This window comes from Colletotrichum acutatum (assembly GCF_030867785.1).
Source record: "Colletotrichum acutatum strain CBS 112980 chromosome Unknown BDZ83scaffold_191, whole genome shotgun sequence".
NCBI lineage: Eukaryota > Fungi > Ascomycota > Sordariomycetes > Glomerellales > Glomerellaceae > Colletotrichum > Colletotrichum acutatum.
Genome location: NW_026849185.1, coordinates 1 through 16055, shown reverse-complemented (window position 1 = coordinate 16055; position 16055 = coordinate 1). Strand labels below are relative to the sequence as shown.

Sequence of the window (16055 nt, the reverse complement as noted above, 5' to 3'; positions counted from 1 at the left end):
TCACTGGATGAGGGGCTGGGAGCGGAGTTGACCACACGAGGAGTCTTACAGTGTTGTGCCGCCTAAGGGAGAGCATATCTTCAGCCACCCAACGCAGTGGGGGCTGTTGCAGCTGACGCCGAATGTGTAGATTACACTGCGCCGAATCTTGGCATCGCTAGAGTTTTGATATTTTGGCTAGTTTCACACATACAAGGAGTTAGCATGCTGAGCCAATCAAATATCGTTGTTCAACATTGGAATGTCCTGGGCCAATTTGAGGCTGCGTGGCTGCTTACCTGCAGGCTGCAGCCACATCACAGGTGTAGCGAGTTATCAAAAGCTAGCCACGGCCGGAAACTTCCAGTAACTATAGCTTTATTTGCAAGGATAAAGACTGGATCAAGTGTACTGAACGCCACCGTCTCTTCAGCTCAGCCGAGTCGAAACGAGAATACTGGGCGCTGTGCAGCGGCCGCAGCAAGCCTGGAGAAAGATCGCCTAGAGACACTCATCAGGCCAGCTAGCATCGTCAGCAGTCTTTCTTCTTCACAACCTCGCAGTTTGCTAAAACCGCAACTCTGCTCCATAAGCTACTTGGTGGATAATAATGATAACATAATCTCCCCTAATAATCTCTGATAACCCAAACCTTCTCTGCACCAACTATGTAGCGTATTTATAATGAGACTACGCGACTGAATACCTCAAAACAAAATTAGTCATGTTGAAATAAGAGTAATCATTGAAAACCTTGTTAATCAAGATACCTACATGAGATGTAATATCAGTTTACTTAGTTCTTAGTTTCGTTATGAGATAGTTTGTAGTTAGATTTGTTTTTGAAATGATTGTGGGCTTACTGATGTCGGATGAAGTACTGACGAATGTTATAGATTTGGACGACTGACATCACTGCTGTGGCTTGGTTGGTGTTTTCGACGCAAGCATCTATCATCCAACGACGTGGTGCTATTTCTATTGTTTGTCGCACAAATTACTCGTGCTCAAAGACCCTCTTCCATTCTGATGGACATAAAATCGATAAAACCATGTAGTTTGATAAGTAGCAATACACTGATCTCAATGCCACTAATATCTCGTCTGGTTCGGGTTTAGGCCACTGACCTTGGCATTCCAATGTGGGGAGACGTCACTGACGATGCCGCCAACGTCTCCCAAGTAGTCAAGATCATGCCGCTAAAGCAGATCATTCACTGAAACGCCCCATAGCGTCAAAAAATCATGACCCTATCTCCCTCTGAAGTGACAATTTTAGAATCTGATATAACTCTGCAGTCTATTGCCATCAGAGCCTACATATCTGGCTAGTCCTCATACTGGTCGGTCATAGAGCTTGTGAGAAAGCGGGAGAAGACAAGGAGTAAGTGAATATGAGCAAGAAGGGAAGCACATATGGGTCGACCATCATAAATCCTTGAGAACGGGTTTATGCCCTCGTGAGACATCTCCTAATGTCGATGCAGTACAAGCAGACTCGCTGCAGCCCACAAGGCGCGGTTCCAAACCTTAGGTAGCGTTCCTCTTGCTGCACCTCTAGAAGCGTCCTTGCAACCTAACATAAACACATACGACCATACCCATTGGAAAACTCGGGATCCCGTCCGCTCTCCCATAGATAAGCCAATGAGGGCCGGATTAGTAGTTGAGTCGGTGACGATCAGCGAATACCTGGTGTTGTATGTTTTTTTCGATGATTTTTAGTCGAAGCGACTCAGGTCTGGGGGTGGGTGACGAGGGCCGACGGCTAGAGCTGATTTGTGGTGGATAGCGCAAGTATGGAAAGCAAAGCTAGTGGCACGTCGAAAGGCTCAAAAGGCTTCTTGAAAGCTCAGAAACTCCTATAAGGTTACTAAGTGGTTCATGTGGTTCTTTTGATCGACGGCAAGCTCGCATCACCCCTAACTCGCCGAGGATCATGTTGACAAGATGATATCACGAAATCCGATAACAATTGAAACTTCTTACTGCTTCACTGGACTCACCGAGAATATTCGCTCTGAACACTCGTCTATTTATCAGGATTACAAATGCTGCGCTCACTTGTTGGGATGTTACAGATTTTATCAGCTCACATAAGATTAGTATCAATATAACAGAACCAGGAGCTAGGAATGGAAGTTCACCTAGCAGCGGCCGTTTTTTCCACGCATTTATATGAAGAATGATCTGAACACTGCAACAAGGATTATTGCAATAATGTGGCGTTTGATTACACAACTTCCTGCCATCACTTTGTTCATTTCTATTTCCATGCTTCATTTTTACGTGGAATTCCGTCCAGCAACACAATACTCCACAAATAAGACCAAAATAAAATAAGATATTGGAGTCATTGGTCTCACTAAACATGCGACCGTACCCAAAAGGGGCGTATGGGAGGCAACCAAAATCTTGATCCCATCAAATCCCCCCATAGTGATCACACCTTCTCCCTCAACCTAAACACCAGCGGCGTATCCATATTCACCTGACTCTCCGTAGCAAACCACGTACACGGCGGCCGCGTCACACCCGCCGGGTACCCGATATCATACCGCAACAGCAGCTCCGCCAAAAAGATCTTGAGCTCGTTGGCGACCAGGAACCTACCGGGACAGGACCACTGCCCGTGCCCGAAAGAGGGAAATTCGTTGCGCGTCGACGTGAACTGCCACTGGTTCTCCTGGCCTGGCTCCTGCCTCTTGCGCGCGAAGCGGAAGCCGTCAAAGACATCCGGGTCCGCAAATTGCGAGGCGTCGCGGAGCCCCTCGAGCGAGATGGCGAGAAGCGAGCCCTTGGGTAGGCGGGTGCCGTCTGAGAGGATGGTTGTTTGTTTGACGTAGCGGTTCATTGCGGCTGTGTAGGATTGTGTGTTAGTGAATCGAGGCTTTTTTTCTGGCGGATTCTTGGTGCTGCAATTTGGAGGACTTCGTACTCAGCTGAACGGGGTTCATCCGTTGCGTCTCCTTCAAGAAACTATCCATCAGTCTCATCTTATACAACGTCGTCTTCTTCCAGCCCCCGTCCTCAGCGAGAACCTTATCAATCTCCTCCCTCATCGGACCGATGCACTCAGGATGAGCCGCCAGGTCATACAGAACATTACACAGCAAATCGACCGTCGTATGCGTGGACGCAAACGCAAGCGAGATCATGGCGCTCACGGCATCAAAGTCCTCCTCCTTACCGCGCTTGGACGAGTTCTTGTAATACCACTCCAGTGCGTCATTGAACTTGATATCAGCCCCGGCATCACGCAGCCGCCGGCGCTCCTCAATCTCGGGGAGGATGAGCGTCCTGGCGACCTCGCCGTACTTCTTGAGGGCGATGATCTGGGGCAGGAAGCGGTAGAGAACGGGTCGGAGGAATTTGGGCGTGGAGAGTAGCCCGCCGATGGCGCCGAAGATGCCTTGCGGGTATTGCGTGCAGATGTAGAGCCACTCCTTGTTTTTGGTGAATCTCTTGCCGAGGAAAACGAGGGTTGAGAGGCGCACGCCCATTTCTGCGGCGTCTTTGCCAAAGGTGTATGAGGTCCATTCTGGTGAGGGGTTTAGCCACAGTCAAGGAATAGAGAGAAACAGATCGAGCTTACCGGTCGTCTGTGGAAAGAACTCGCTGAGGATTTCATGTGCTTCTTCTGCTAAAAGTGGTGTGGCCTCGCCTAGGATTTGGAAAAAGCGCTAGGTGTTAATGACTAATAATAGAGAAAAGCTGGCATCGTGGACAAGACTCACTGAGATATTGAGTCATATTAATCCTCAGAGATTCCTGGAAGATGCGGTCCTCATTGATCTTGTGCGCCCAGTCCAGACCTGGGTATTGCCCAAATAGCCTCTATGTTTGTTGGTTAGATCCTGAGAAATCATCATTCCTATCATGAAATGTGAATCCAGAGAGTGAGAATCGAATTGAAACAACGTAAGAAACTCGAACATACTCTCTCGGCAGACTTTCCGAAATCCAGGTTCGGGTGGTCCTTGACAAGCGGGACATATCTTGGGGGCAAGACGGTGATGGGCACGTAGCCAATGACCTGGAAAGGTCCATTGTACTACATGAGCGCGACGATTTTAGTCATAAAACTCTCTTTCCAAGGACTTCGGTGTGAAATGAACCATCTCTCACCTTCTGAAGACCCTCTTTGATGAGATTCTTACAGTCCGTCACGAAACGATATTGTGCCTTGATATTCAGAATGTCCCACTTTGGACCCCCGACATAGGGAATACCTCGGAACGGCTGAGTGCTGTAGTTGAAGTAGAAGAAGACAACCAGAGACAATACAGCCACAGTGAAGGTCACATAAGTGTTGCCGCGGGCTTGAGCAAGCAGGTCCAATACGATCTCCATCATGGGCAATCGGGAATCGGTGCGACGTGACTCAAGTGGAAGTCACCTTTGTTGCCTGCATTACGTCTATCCGTCCCAGAAGCTACAGAGCTCGCTTAAAAGCTTACAACAAGAATCTGAACTTGAGAAATTGTTTCCAATGTATTGGCATCTTGATGGATTATGCCGAGTTACAAATCCAACCAAAGCAGCCGATGTTACATTGTGGTAAGCATGTGTCGGGTCTTTTATCATTGGCCTTAAGTACGACATGCATGTACGGTCGACAGATAGGTACAAGCGACATTTGATAAGCTGCACATCACATTAATTTAGCCGTCGGCTTCGGATGAATTGTACAAATGCAGTGTCTCACCTTTGAAATCCCCCAAAGGGAGACGGGAATCTGACGACATGACTGGAAGGATCATGCACGACACGGGAGTGGCGCCGGTTCCGCACCTTGTTCGAATGAAGGGTTCAAAAGGGGAACAGTCCGTATAAAATCCTGAGACCAATGTTCAAGGGGTGGCAACCAGTCGGCCACTGCCGTTTCTGCCGTTGGTGTGGTTATGCTTACAGCCTCCGTGATTGTGATCCCTTATCGACGGTAAACAATGATACTTTCCAAGACATGGGCGAGCCTTCTCGCTCCACTCCAATACACGCCGACGGGCCAAATTCAATTTGTGTTGGGGGTGTTGACATTTCTGGTGGGTGGATGAATACCAAAGTTCTTTTGCCTTATCGTTGGTGTGGCGCAATTGCATTTATGGTGGTGTGGCCTTGCTGACACCCTTACTCATGTAGATCGCCATACACCGGGCTGTTTTGACCATCTATCGGCTATGGTTCCATCCCCTTTCCAAGTATCCAGGCCCCAAGTGGTGGGGAGCGTCGGATCTCTTCTGGCTGTGGCGGGCCAACGTCAGGGGCACCTATACTCGTGAGGCTCCAGGTCTTCAACGGAAGTACGGCAACATTGTGCGCCTCGGGCCGAACCGCCTGATGGTGGACGGCAGTATCGCCTGGACACAGGTATTCTCCCTCAACGCCACAGTGCACGGCATGGATGAGTTCGCCAAAGTGCCGAACCAGCTGTTCCCAGGCGACTACAAGACAATCGTTGCTGCGCCTCGGGACGAGCATCGCCGTATGCGGCGCCAGCTGAACCACGCCTTCAGTGACGCTGCGCTCAAGGAGCAGGAGGGAATCATCGGTCGTTACATCGAGAAGCTAGTCGACCACCTTGAGCGAGCGTCGGGTGCCGTGGATATTGCGACCTGGCTCAACTACACCACGTTTGATGTCATTGGAGATCTGACCTTCGCCGAATCATTCCACAACCTCGACGACAGCAGCTTTCACCCATATGTTTCGGGATTCTTCAGGGCCATCCGTGGCTTTGCGTACAGCCGAATGATCCTGGCGAAGCCGCACCTCACACCGTTCTTCCTCGTATTTGTGGGCTGGCGTGAGATCTGGACCGCCATCTCGACCATGATGGACAATATGAAGCTAGGCGACTCGAAGGTGAAAGCGCGAATGGCTATGGGCGCCGAGCCCAAGGACGGCCGGCGCGATTTCATGACGTATATGATGCGGGAGACGCGCGACGGAAAGCCGGGCTTCTCGGAGCAGGAAATCATGATGAACAGCGGGTTGCTGATTGGTGCCGGCAGCGAGACGACAGCGTCGGCTGTAAGCGGCTTTTTCTTCTTTGCCGGCATGTCATCAGCGGCATTGGAACCCTTGATTGAAGAGGTTCGGTCTGCATACAAGACCGAATCTGACATCAACCTAGTCAACACACAGCATCTACCATACCTACGGGCATGTATAGATGAGACATTGCGTTGTTTCCCCACTGTCGTCGAGACGCCACCTCGTCAGTCTCCTGGAGCCATGTTTGAGGGCAAATGGGTCCCTCGCGGTGTGAGTTCCTCCTAGTCGCTCTGTACCATTGCCTCTACACCTATGACGAGACTGACATGAATCATCGCTAGACGCTGCTCCATGTGAACCAAGTGGCGACTATGCGAAACAAGGGTAACTTCATTGACGCAGAGAGCTGGTGTCCGCAGCGCTGGCTCTCCAAGACGCATCCTCTGTACGATCCGAGGTTCGAAAACGACAACAAGGCGGCTTTCAAGCCCTTCAGTTACGGACCCCGAGACTGCGCCGGGAAGAATCTGGCGTACTCAGAGATGCGGCTGATGATCTGCAAAATCCTTTACCGGCTGGATTTTGAGTTGGTCAAGGGCCAGGAGCAATGGTACACTGATAAGCACGTGTGGAGCGTCTGGGAGAAACAGCCTTTGAACTTGAGATTTCGGCCCAGATTAAAATGCTGAGAGCGTTGGAAGAGCACATGGCGACTGACTGGAAGATGGATCGAGCAAAGAGGGGCATATATCTACCGAAATCTAATTGCAAACATGACAGAGAAATTACTCTGCGCAGTCATGGAGCTGGAAAGGATGTGCTTTGTAATGTACATTCGCTCATTGCATTTCTTGCTGGAGCTAGAGACGGCTTATCTGATGGCTTTTATGAAAGTCAGGCACACGGGTTTCCGGGACATAGATGTATCCATTCTAAGGTGAACAGGTTTGAAAGACACCTGACGGCTGCCGTTCCCCGACCTCAGCGTTCTATGGTGTCCTGTTCCCATTGCAAGCGGCCGAGAAGTCTCAAAAGCCTGTCAATGATACGCTGTAGGCCTCCTCCATCGTTAATGAAGGACTGGTCGCTGTCGTTGAGAGCCTGCGTAGACTGGAAGTCTTGGAGCAAACTGTGGTGGGTCACTAGACTCTTGTAGATAATCTGGGCGGCGAGAATATTTGCCTCGTCGTCCTGCAGAAGAAAGCCTCCGAGGGTCATCTGCGTCCGGGTACAAGTGACAGTGGTGGTGGGAAGCTTAGGTGAAAAGAGATGGACGCTTCCGAGGCCTGCCACGCCGTTCGTCAGTTTGTTATAGAGGCCGATGCCGAGGCTGTGGGGCGATAGAGATGAAAGTATAGACAGAGGAAAATAGAATCATCGACAGTAGACGCTGGACTTACGATCCGGCGATGTCTGTGAGAAGTAGTCGGTGGCTGTGTAGGCGTGGGTGGTGGCCTCGAAAAGAGATAGGAGCTTCTCGGAGGCTGTGGTCAAGGCACAGGTGACGTTGGCATTGTTGATATTGCCATTGTTGCAATGACGGCAGCGTGTGGTCTGGCGCCACTGTTCGACGACGGAGTGGTGAAGCTGCATGACGGCATCGAACGAGACGATACCCTCCTTTGGGATTTTCTTGAGGAGCCTTGATGCCTTTCGGGCACAACTGCACTTGAACGTCGACGTCGACGCCGATGCCGATGTAGACGCGATTGCTTGTGCTTGGTCCTGTTCGTACTCATGCCAGTCGCTAGACTCGTACGACGATGATATTGAGGCTTGTGATTGCGGCCCAGGGGACCCCTGGTTGTTTGGAGCAAGAAGTCAGCGACAAAGTCTGTAAGACCTCTCCGAGATAAAAGATGATAGATCGGTATCTTGGTCACCTCGGAGCTGTAGTCAAAGATGCTGCTGTGTGCCATCGGGGACGATATGTCATATGATCATGAGGGAGTCGAATTGAGTAACATTCATAGAAGAGGAAGACGGATGAAAGAGGGTGACTCGGCCAATTGGCATTCCCAAAGGACCGGGAGGTAATATCAAGAAAACTCCCAGATAAATGCTTGCGAAGTGCTCAAGTTCGGACAGAGGGTGTCATCGAGTGAGCGGCATCTCATCCGGTCAGGTAACGTATCGAGAACGTCCAAGGCTGCGTAAGGTGTGCGGGATGGGAAGCCTCGATGGCACAATTGTGATTCAGACCTTCCATCGCAAAGCTAACAAAAGTCACTAAAATATTCCATCCTGGCAAGCACGCAAGACAACGGATAAGGTAGGCGGAACCAGGGTGGCCTCGGGATGGATGCAGGCAGCAGCCAGCCGTTGTCCTAAGGTACCTTAGGTAGCGCGCCGTTCCTCCTTCAGGCTCAGCGGGTCTCCGATTGGCCGCTTGGCGAGTGGACTTCCATTGCCGTCCACGATTGTCACCAAGGCACGGTACCTACCTAAGTACACATCTTTCCTGCACAGTAAGCACGTGTTTAGGTACCGCATTCCCTCCACTTCCTTTCCCGGGGAGTTTCCTGGGGTACGTACACCAAGGTACTTCCACCGGCCCCCACGGCCCATGAATGAAGATGTAAGGTAGGTAGCTGGAGTGCCTACCTACTTTGGGGTCCTTGAAGGCATTCAGACCCAAACGGGTAAACGAGAGGCTTGTCCTCACTGCTTTACACCGCAGAGACGGAGTTTCAACTTTGGCGTTTCCATCCAAGAGGCACCTCCTGATGCGTGTGACAGAGGATGAGCGCCCACCGATGTCAGTACGTGGTGGCGATCAGCATGTGTGGTTGGAAGGTATTGACCCGAACCCACTTGGCTGTGCCTTCCTTCCTCTTTTTTATCCCGTCCTTTTCTCCAGAATGATGCCACTTTGGTAAGATGAAACCTGATTGGAACCTTCCTGAAGTGGACCACAGAACAGGGGAGATTCTAGTCGAGAAGAGGCACGAAAAGAAAAGACAGAAACAAAGGAAAAAGATTGTCCACATGATTCGAGTACTCGCGAATCTGTTCAAGGTATGCAGAATATCAGCCAGAATAGCGTCCAATTGAGATGCTGGGATTGGGCAATGGGCAATGATAGCAAGCCCCGTCCCAGATTGGTCGTTGGCCATACCAGCACTCGTCGTTTGACAGCTTGTCGACTGCCATTGACGGCTTACAGATGGCGGAGGAATGGGTACACAAAAGTCTCAAACGGGTCTGGAATGACTTAGGTAAGGGTGGGACAATTATTCCCGACTGGGGGGGCGTGAGATGTGATGAGGTGTGGTGTTTTCCAATGATCCAATGACAAGAATGCGTTTGCGCCGCACCCTCATCATTCGAATGCAGGGCACGCTGTACCGCCCATTTGAGAGCCGGCCTAATTTTGCACCGCTCTGGTCCACATTACAAATCTGGGCAAGTCGGCAAGCAAACAATCCGATTCACTCTTCATTCTATCACGAGGTACGTACCTTTTGGAATATTCAGCAATTTCGCAATGGCCAGATACAAGGCAGGTGCAAGTTACGGGCACGTCGAAACGTCTTCTTTTCTCGTTCAAAAACTAAGAACTCACCTCTCATCTCCATCTCTTGGGGTTTCTCACTCAAAATCTCACGGCATTTCATTGCACAAATAAAACGGTGTTCTGCGAGGAGGTGTAACGAACAACAACTACATGACTTTTCTGTTAGTCGCCATTGAATGACAAGACCTCACGCCCACCATCGCAGCAGACAACATCACACCAGTTACCGGAGTAACAGCAACAGAAAACCGTCGTAATGGCTACTGCGACACCAGAGAACCAGCCGCGCTTACAACCTAGCGTCGAGCTGACGGGCTCTTACGAGAGCAAGACCGAAGAAACCCTCGGCCACAGTCACGATGCAGCCCCTGGTCTAACAGCACCGGTCGATAGCGAGAAGGGAACTGGGAGCGCCGATGGCGATGACGACAAGGCGGAAGAGGGCGACTACGCTACCGGATTGAAGCTCTTCATTCTCATGACTTCTCTCCTCTTATGCCAATTTCTCGTCGCCTTGGACATGGTGTGTCTGCCGCTTGTCTTTTCCCTCTATTACTCCTCTCCGTGGCGTTCGTGATTACTCTGCCTTACTAACACCACACCCCATCGTAGAGTATCATCGCCACCGCCATTCCCAAAATCACTCGCGAATTCCAAAGTCTTGACCAAGTCGGATGGTATGGCTCCGGTTTCCTCCTCACCCTCGCCGGCTTCGTCTCTCTCTGGGGCAAGGCCTTCAAGCACGCCAGCATCAAATGGGTCTTTTTGTCCGCCGTGGTCGTCTTCGAGCTTGGAAGCTTGATCTGTGGTGAGTAGACTAGCATCATACCAATTATCCAACAGTCAATTCCTTGTTCAGTGGCTGACTTGGCCTTCACATCACAGGTGTGGCTCAGAATAGCACTACCCTCATCGTCGGTCGCGCCATCCAAGGGTTTGGAGGTGCTGGCATGACTAGCGGAGTATACCTAATTGTCTCCGTCTCTGTTGTCCAGAAGCTTGTCCCTGCCTTCCTAGGCCTTCTTAGCGGTATCTTCAGTGTTGCTAGTGTTGTTGGTCCCCTTCTGGGTGGTGCGTTTACGGACCGTCTGTCTTGGCGTTGGTGGTGAGTGTCTACAGCGTAACAGCTCCGTACTACCGTGACGTTAGGGCGCACCTGTACTGATCTGACGTTTCAGCTTTTATATCAACCTCATTGTCGGCGCACCCTCTATTCTTTTCCTCGCTTTCTTCTACAAGCCTCCTGCTCACCACAAGATCGAGCCAATCGGTTGGAAGGACTTCATCTACACTCTAGACCTGCCGGGTGTCGCTGTTGTTCTCGGCGGGCTGACATGCTTCATCCTCGCCATTGAATATGGCGGCGTTAGCAAGGCCTGGAATTCGGGTACCGTTATCGGTCTGCTTGTCGCGTTCTTTGTCCTCGTCATACTCTTTATCGTTCTCGAATGGTATCAGGGTGACCGTGCCCTGCTTGTTGGCCGTCTCATGAAACGGAGGACTATCGCGGCCTGCGCAGTCTTCGTTTCCATGTAAGACTCTGTTTCTTTCGGATTCCTATTGCAGGATGTGTCTAATCTGTGCTCAGGATCAACTTCTCCTTCTTCCCCTTGGCCTACAATCTTCCAATCTACTTCCAGGCCGTCAACGGAGTTTCCCCCTTGCAAAGTGGCATTCGCTTGCTGCCAACCATTCTTCCCATGAGTAAGTCGAAGTGCGCATCACCGTAGATGACAAGAAGCTGATCACATCGCCTTCAACAGCGCTGTTCAGTCTCTTCTCCGCCCCTGGTATCGTGCTGGTCGGGTGGTACCAGCCATGGCTAATGACCGGCGCATCGCTCGCCGCTATCGGAGCCGGCCTCATTTACATGCTGGACATCGACTCCACCAGCGCGCAATGGATCGGCTTCCAGTTTGTGGCCGGCGTCGGTACGGGTCTGGCGATGCAGCCTCCCGTCATCATCGCCAACGCCATCACCCCAAAGCAAGACAACAGCATGGCCATGTCAGACGTGCTCTTCTTCCAGTTCATCGGAGGCACCTTTGGTATCGGCATGGCGCAAGCCATCTTCAACAACGGCCTCATCAGCAGCTTGCCCGAGCTGGCGCCGATTGTCTCTCCGGCCGAGGTCCTCAGCATTGGCGCGTATGACTTGAAGAACGTCTTGTCTGGTGACGCCCTGACCGGCGTGCTGAGGGCGTACATGCGCGGCCTGCACAATGCGTGGGCCATGAGCATCGCTGGCGCCGCCGTCGCCGTGTTCTTGCCCCTTCTGGGAGCCTACATGAAGCTCCCCAAGACGCCTCCCAAGAGCTGGGATGATAAGCCGACCACTGGCAAGGCCGACGCACGATCCTAACTTCTGGTCGGTGGCTGGACTAGTAAGCCCAGAGACGGGTCCTTGGCAGCAGAGAAGCCCTCCTTAAGGACCAAGCCTTACACGTGGGAAGCTGACACCAGGAGCCTGGAACGTTTTCTGTGAAGATATGATCTCCTTGAATGTTTTTTTCCCTCGCGGTTCTGGTGATAATTTGATGAAAGATTTGGCGCGATGGATCAGAACAGGATTCAGGATTACGGTGTGATACATTTACTGTCATAGAGCCCATGCAAAGAATAGACACACTGCCTGTACACATACGCAACTCCGACTTTTTGACCTCGACCTCTCTTACAACTCAAGCTCAAGCATCCATATCGGCCTGGTGAATCTTGTTAGAAACGTATTGCTCGCCTACGTCAAATTTGAGTTGTTGTGGGCCTGGTGAAAATATCCACATGATCGTCCGTCCGAACTACCCGTAAGTGGACGGGAGATCAAGGTTACCCGCCACGTGTGGCTGGTGTGCGTTGGTGCCTGGATTGAAACAGGCTAAGATGAAACGTCCACGGGAGGGAAAGTTGTGATCGTGACCATTGATGATGGGACAGCGAAAGCTATAATCCGACAGATATGCACATGAGGTGCCCGGTAGGTGGCAGATTCAGCCGTTAGATTGCTCTAACGTGTGAGAATGGTTCTGTCCAGCGAATGGAATGGAGCGCTTTCCATTCCCGTCCATTAGTTGACGGCTTCTGTCGGTCCGTTCCGCTATCAGGGGCTGGAGGTACGTACCTGGCAAGTGAATGACGTAATAATCATCGACTCAACTCATACGCTTGTCTATATCTTTGCTATTGTTATCGTTATTATTATCGTTATTACTGTTAATATCTCTTCTCTTCATCAACTGCTTTGTATTCTGTGAATAATGTACCTTGAACAGCCTAAGATAGCTAGGGATTATGTAGGAAATGAGTACGATAAGAAAGATAAAACGATCCTCAAGGCAGAAGGCCATAGAACGTATGCTGGGACATTGCCCGGCCTATTATTCTGTCACTGACAACCGCGCAAATATTCGAGATAATGTGCAATACGAACCACGATATTACAGGCGTTTCAAACTAATCTTAGAATCGAATGCGTGCCTCGAAATTGTGTCTGGGTACTTCGGCACTTCCGTTTGGGTTTGGAACATTACCTCAGGCACAGCCCCACCCGGCGCCGGGTGGACACCGTCAGCGAACGGGCAGGCGGGCGGCCGCCGCCCAAAGTCATGCCGGGTTCCGAAACGGGAAGTGCGGACAGAAAGGGACCTTGCCTTAGTGCCCCTCCATCTGATTTGGTTATACACGCCCCACCCCACCCCCTTTCAGCCCTCCTTACTCCGTATCTCTTATTACCTTACTTATTCATTGACCAAATTTTCTCGCGCGGAAGCGGGAAGCCAAGCAGGCAGAAAGCCCAGGATGGGACGAGGTGCGATTGCTTACGAGCTGGCTGCTTATTGGAGGATGAACGCTCCTGCAGACTACAGGGACTAATTCCTTCGAAATAACAGGCCGAGAAACAAAATAACCGATTCGTCCGTTTGCCCTCTCCGTCCAAAGCCACCTCAACACCCAAGATAATACCGCCACCACCTCTTGCAGTATCAGCAGCCCTGAAAGGCACGCTTGTAGTCACAATGGAGCAGCCGCAACGATGAGAATCCTCTGTCTTCACGGCTACGGCACGTCCGGAGCCATCCTTCGATCGCAGCTCGACGCCTTCATCCACAGGGCCGACGCGAGCTACGAATTCGTCTTCCTCGATGGCGAGTACGAATGTCAAAGAGCCCATGGTAAATCACATCGTTGATTCCACATGTGACTCTTTGCGATGCTGATGTAATCTTAGGTATTGGCAAGTTCGCACAGCCTCCTTTTCGATGCTTCAACCAATCCTTTGGCCCCCACGCCATCCAATCGTCCCTCGACCACCTCCAAGACTTCATTGACGACGAGGGTCCCTTTGATGGTCTCTTAGGCTTCAGTCAGGGCGGCTCTTTGGCCCTCTCCTACCTGCTGCAGATGGCCGAAACCATGGCGGCCAACCCAGGAACCCCGCCCGCCTTCTCCTTCGCAATCTTCCTTTCTACCATTGTCGCCTTCTCCCCGGACCCGGATTTCTGCTCTCACCTCATCACTGGCCTTACCCCTAGTGACCGCGAGAACGTCCTCGCAGGCTTCCCCCGCGGCGCCACCCACAATGACTACGCCGCCCTCGCCGGGGCCCCCGAGCGCGCTATATTTTTCAGCTCCCTCGGAAAGGTTCTGGAGAAGTCCATTGTCGGCGGCTTCATCGCACCGGACACGCCTCTTGGCCTCGAAGCGCTGCTACATCCCGCGTCGGCAGCCACAAACAATGACATTGACCATCTCCCGCGCCTCATGCATCCTGTCATCGCCTCGCCGGGCTGCAAAGTCCCTGTACCTACCGTCCATGTCGTCGGCGCCCTTGATGACCCGCTATTGGTCAGCATGTCGAAGGTGATGGAGGGGCTCTGCGTAGCAACGCTGACGCGATCGCTCGTGCACGACGGTGGCCACGATGTGCCACGTAAACCGAGGGATGTGCAGGCGTTATGGTCCGCCGTCGAGTGGGCTACACGAGAGGCGGCAAAACAGGTGTGGTAGTCCGGGTCGTGGCAGCGGAAGTGCTGATGATTCTGGATTTCACGTACGTCGGGTGGTTGATTTCGGGTGGTTTTAGTCTTGTCAAGTTGTCCTTGTGGTGTGGGGGCTGACGACATGGAACCCCCAAGACTCAACTTGCGAATTGATACTCCGGTTCTCGGTGGAAAATACCTCGATTTGCATTTGAGTTTTGAGTAAGACTAGATAGATGAAGATCCACACCGTGAACAGAGTTTTCTCCCATTCCTGATCTCTCTTCTACTCCTAGCCTTTTTTTACACAATCTCTCAGCACCAAAATGGAAAAAACTGCCAGGACGACCCTGAGCACGGCTCGTCCTTCGGACAAGTGGTCTTCTAAGGGCGGGTGGTACCTCGTGTGCGCCTACTGCGCCTGGGAGACCATTGCTCTGACGCTATCGACGCTCTACTCCTTCGCGCAGCCTGTCGTGCAGGAGAGGTATGGCGTGGGCAACGTCCAGATCGTCACGCTGGGCCAGTCCATGCAGATTATGGGCAATATGCTCGGTGTATCGCTGCTGAGCCCCATCTCGTACGATTTGGAAAACAGATCCCCTTGATCGAGACTCTCACCTTGCTGACATGACGTGACGGTAGGGATGTCTTTGGTCGCAAGAAAGTGACGATATTTTCCATGCTGGGTTACTCCGCCTTCAATCTAGTCAGTACACACTCACAAACGCACGCTATTGAACCGTATCATGGATGGAGGAGGGCCATTCGGACCCGGGGCTAACCAGGAGAGTGTAGGGCACAGCATATGCACCCAATCTACCGACACTCATTCTCTTCATGTTTCTAAGTGGAGCCGCTTGGTCAACCTCCCTCTCCCTCGTCCCTGCCGTCTTCAGCGACTTATATCTCGACAGAGACGACATTGGCCAGCCTATTGCGCTCTTTGTCATCGGTGCCAGCGTCGGGCCCACCCTCGGCGGTGTCGTTGCCACGGCTCTCATGGATGCCGGGGCTGATCTGAAATGGTACTTCTTGATCACTGTCTTTGTTAGTGCCGCCTGCGCTATTCCCATGTCCTTTGTTCCCGATTCTCTCAGTGTAGGCCGGGCCGGTGATGGAAGCAAGGCCACCGGTCCGGTTCTGCAGTCTAAGCTCGATGCCGGTCCACCACCCCGTGGGGGGTGGTATTTCCTGACGAGGGTTTGGTACCTTCTCGCTACAGAGCCCATCATCTGGATCACGGGTATCTACAACGGCCTTGCCAACGGTGTCTTTGTTCTCACTGTTGGAGGCTCCATCACAACCCTAACGGAGTTCAAGGGTTTTTCGTAAGCCAACCCTTCCAATTTGATTTCTTTCTTGCATCCCCGTCATCCATAGACTTGTAACACACCAAATGACTGACTCGTGCCAAAGTCTAATGGACGCCGCCATCTCCATCATCTTCATGGCCATCGGCGTAGTACTCGTATGGTTCGTCATGCCTACACAGACCCGCCTCTACAGGGAAGACAAAACACGACACTACGGCCGCGCCCTCCCGGAATCGCGACTCCTACTCGTCCAGGACGTGATCTGGATGT

At 51.8% G+C, this 16055-nt stretch overlaps 6 protein-coding genes across 6 annotated transcripts; 4 read left to right on the top strand and 2 right to left on the bottom strand.

Annotated features, from left to right (window-relative positions):
* Positions 1–2422: 2422 nt before the first annotated feature.
* BDZ83DRAFT_757943 (cytochrome P450) lies at positions 2423–4332 on the bottom strand (the record flags this gene model as incomplete). The annotated part of the gene is made up of 6 exons (XM_060514964.1): positions 2423–2838; positions 2918–3520; positions 3575–3643; positions 3717–3816; positions 3920–4033; positions 4108–4332. The coding sequence occupies 6 exons, from the start codon at positions 4330–4332 to the stop codon at positions 2423–2425; spliced, it is 1527 nt and encodes a 508-aa protein (XP_060358373.1).
* Positions 4333–4928: 596 nt separating this feature from the next.
* On the top strand, positions 4929–6665 carry BDZ83DRAFT_757942 (cytochrome P450; the record flags this gene model as incomplete). The annotated part of the gene is made up of 3 exons (XM_060514963.1): positions 4929–5024; positions 5122–6246; positions 6318–6665. The coding sequence occupies 3 exons, from the start codon at positions 4929–4931 to the stop codon at positions 6663–6665; spliced, it is 1569 nt and encodes a 522-aa protein (XP_060358372.1).
* Positions 6666–6811: 146 nt separating this feature from the next.
* BDZ83DRAFT_153980 (uncharacterized protein) lies at positions 6812–8215 on the bottom strand. The gene is made up of 3 exons (XM_060501343.1): positions 7860–8215; positions 7377–7776; positions 6812–7262 (listed from the first exon to the last, which is right to left on the bottom strand). Exons 1-3 carry the CDS (start codon positions 7893–7895, stop codon positions 6958–6960), a joined length of 741 nt encoding a protein of 246 aa, XP_060358371.1. The 5' UTR covers positions 7896–8215; the 3' UTR covers positions 6812–6957.
* A 1153-nt stretch (positions 8216–9368) lies between these two features.
* Positions 9369–11865, top strand: BDZ83DRAFT_153931 (putative MFS transporter). The gene is made up of 6 exons (XM_060501342.1): positions 9369–10016; positions 10106–10301; positions 10379–10598; positions 10672–11025; positions 11082–11197; positions 11257–11865. Exons 1-6 carry the CDS (start codon positions 9750–9752, stop codon positions 11853–11855), a joined length of 1752 nt encoding a protein of 583 aa, XP_060358370.1. The 5' UTR covers positions 9369–9749; the 3' UTR covers positions 11856–11865.
* A 1374-nt stretch (positions 11866–13239) lies between these two features.
* Positions 13240–14740, top strand: BDZ83DRAFT_684282 (serine hydrolase FSH). Its single transcript, XM_060511239.1, has 3 exons — positions 13240–13298; positions 13381–13662; positions 13719–14740. The coding sequence occupies exons 2-3, from the start codon at positions 13524–13526 to the stop codon at positions 14495–14497; spliced, it is 918 nt and encodes a 305-aa protein (XP_060358369.1). The 5' UTR covers positions 13240–13298; positions 13381–13523; the 3' UTR covers positions 14498–14740.
* Positions 14741–14795: 55 nt separating this feature from the next.
* Positions 14796–15997, top strand: BDZ83DRAFT_592479 (major facilitator superfamily domain-containing protein; the record flags this gene model as incomplete). Its single annotated transcript, XM_060506539.1, has 4 exons — positions 14796–15049; positions 15115–15178; positions 15268–15800; positions 15889–15997. Coding segments are annotated over 4 exons (960 nt in total), but the record flags the coding sequence as incomplete, so codon positions are not given.
* Between the last annotated feature and the right edge of the window lie 58 nt (positions 15998–16055).

Excerpts from the sequence above, each read along its gene's own strand:
- BDZ83DRAFT_684282 (XM_060511239.1), top strand. The coding sequence starts at position 13,524 with ATGAGAATCCTCTGTCTTCACGGCTACGGCACGTCCGGAGCCATCCTT. Across the intron at positions 13,663-13,718 it reads CGAATGTCAAAGAGCCCATG|GTATTGGCAAGTTCGCACAG; the intron begins GTAAATCACATC and ends ATGTAATCTTAG.
- BDZ83DRAFT_153980 (XM_060501343.1), bottom strand. The coding sequence starts at position 7,895 with ATGGCACACAGCAGCATCTTTGACTACAGCTCCGAG. Across the intron at positions 7,777-7,859 it reads TCTTTGACTACAGCTCCGAG|GGGTCCCCTGGGCCGCAATC; the intron begins GTGACCAAGATA and ends CCAAACAACCAG. Across the intron at positions 7,263-7,376 it reads CTCACAGACATCGCCGGATC|GCCTCGGAAGCGTCCATCTC; the intron begins GTAAGTCCAGCG and ends ACGGCGTGGCAG.
- BDZ83DRAFT_153931 (XM_060501342.1), top strand. The coding sequence starts at position 9,750 with ATGGCTACTGCGACACCAGAGAACCAGCCGCGCTTACAACCTAGCGTC. Across the intron at positions 10,302-10,378 it reads GCTTGGAAGCTTGATCTGTG|GTGTGGCTCAGAATAGCACT; the intron begins GTGAGTAGACTA and ends TTCACATCACAG. Across the intron at positions 11,026-11,081 it reads TGCGCAGTCTTCGTTTCCAT|GATCAACTTCTCCTTCTTCC; the intron begins GTAAGACTCTGT and ends ATCTGTGCTCAG.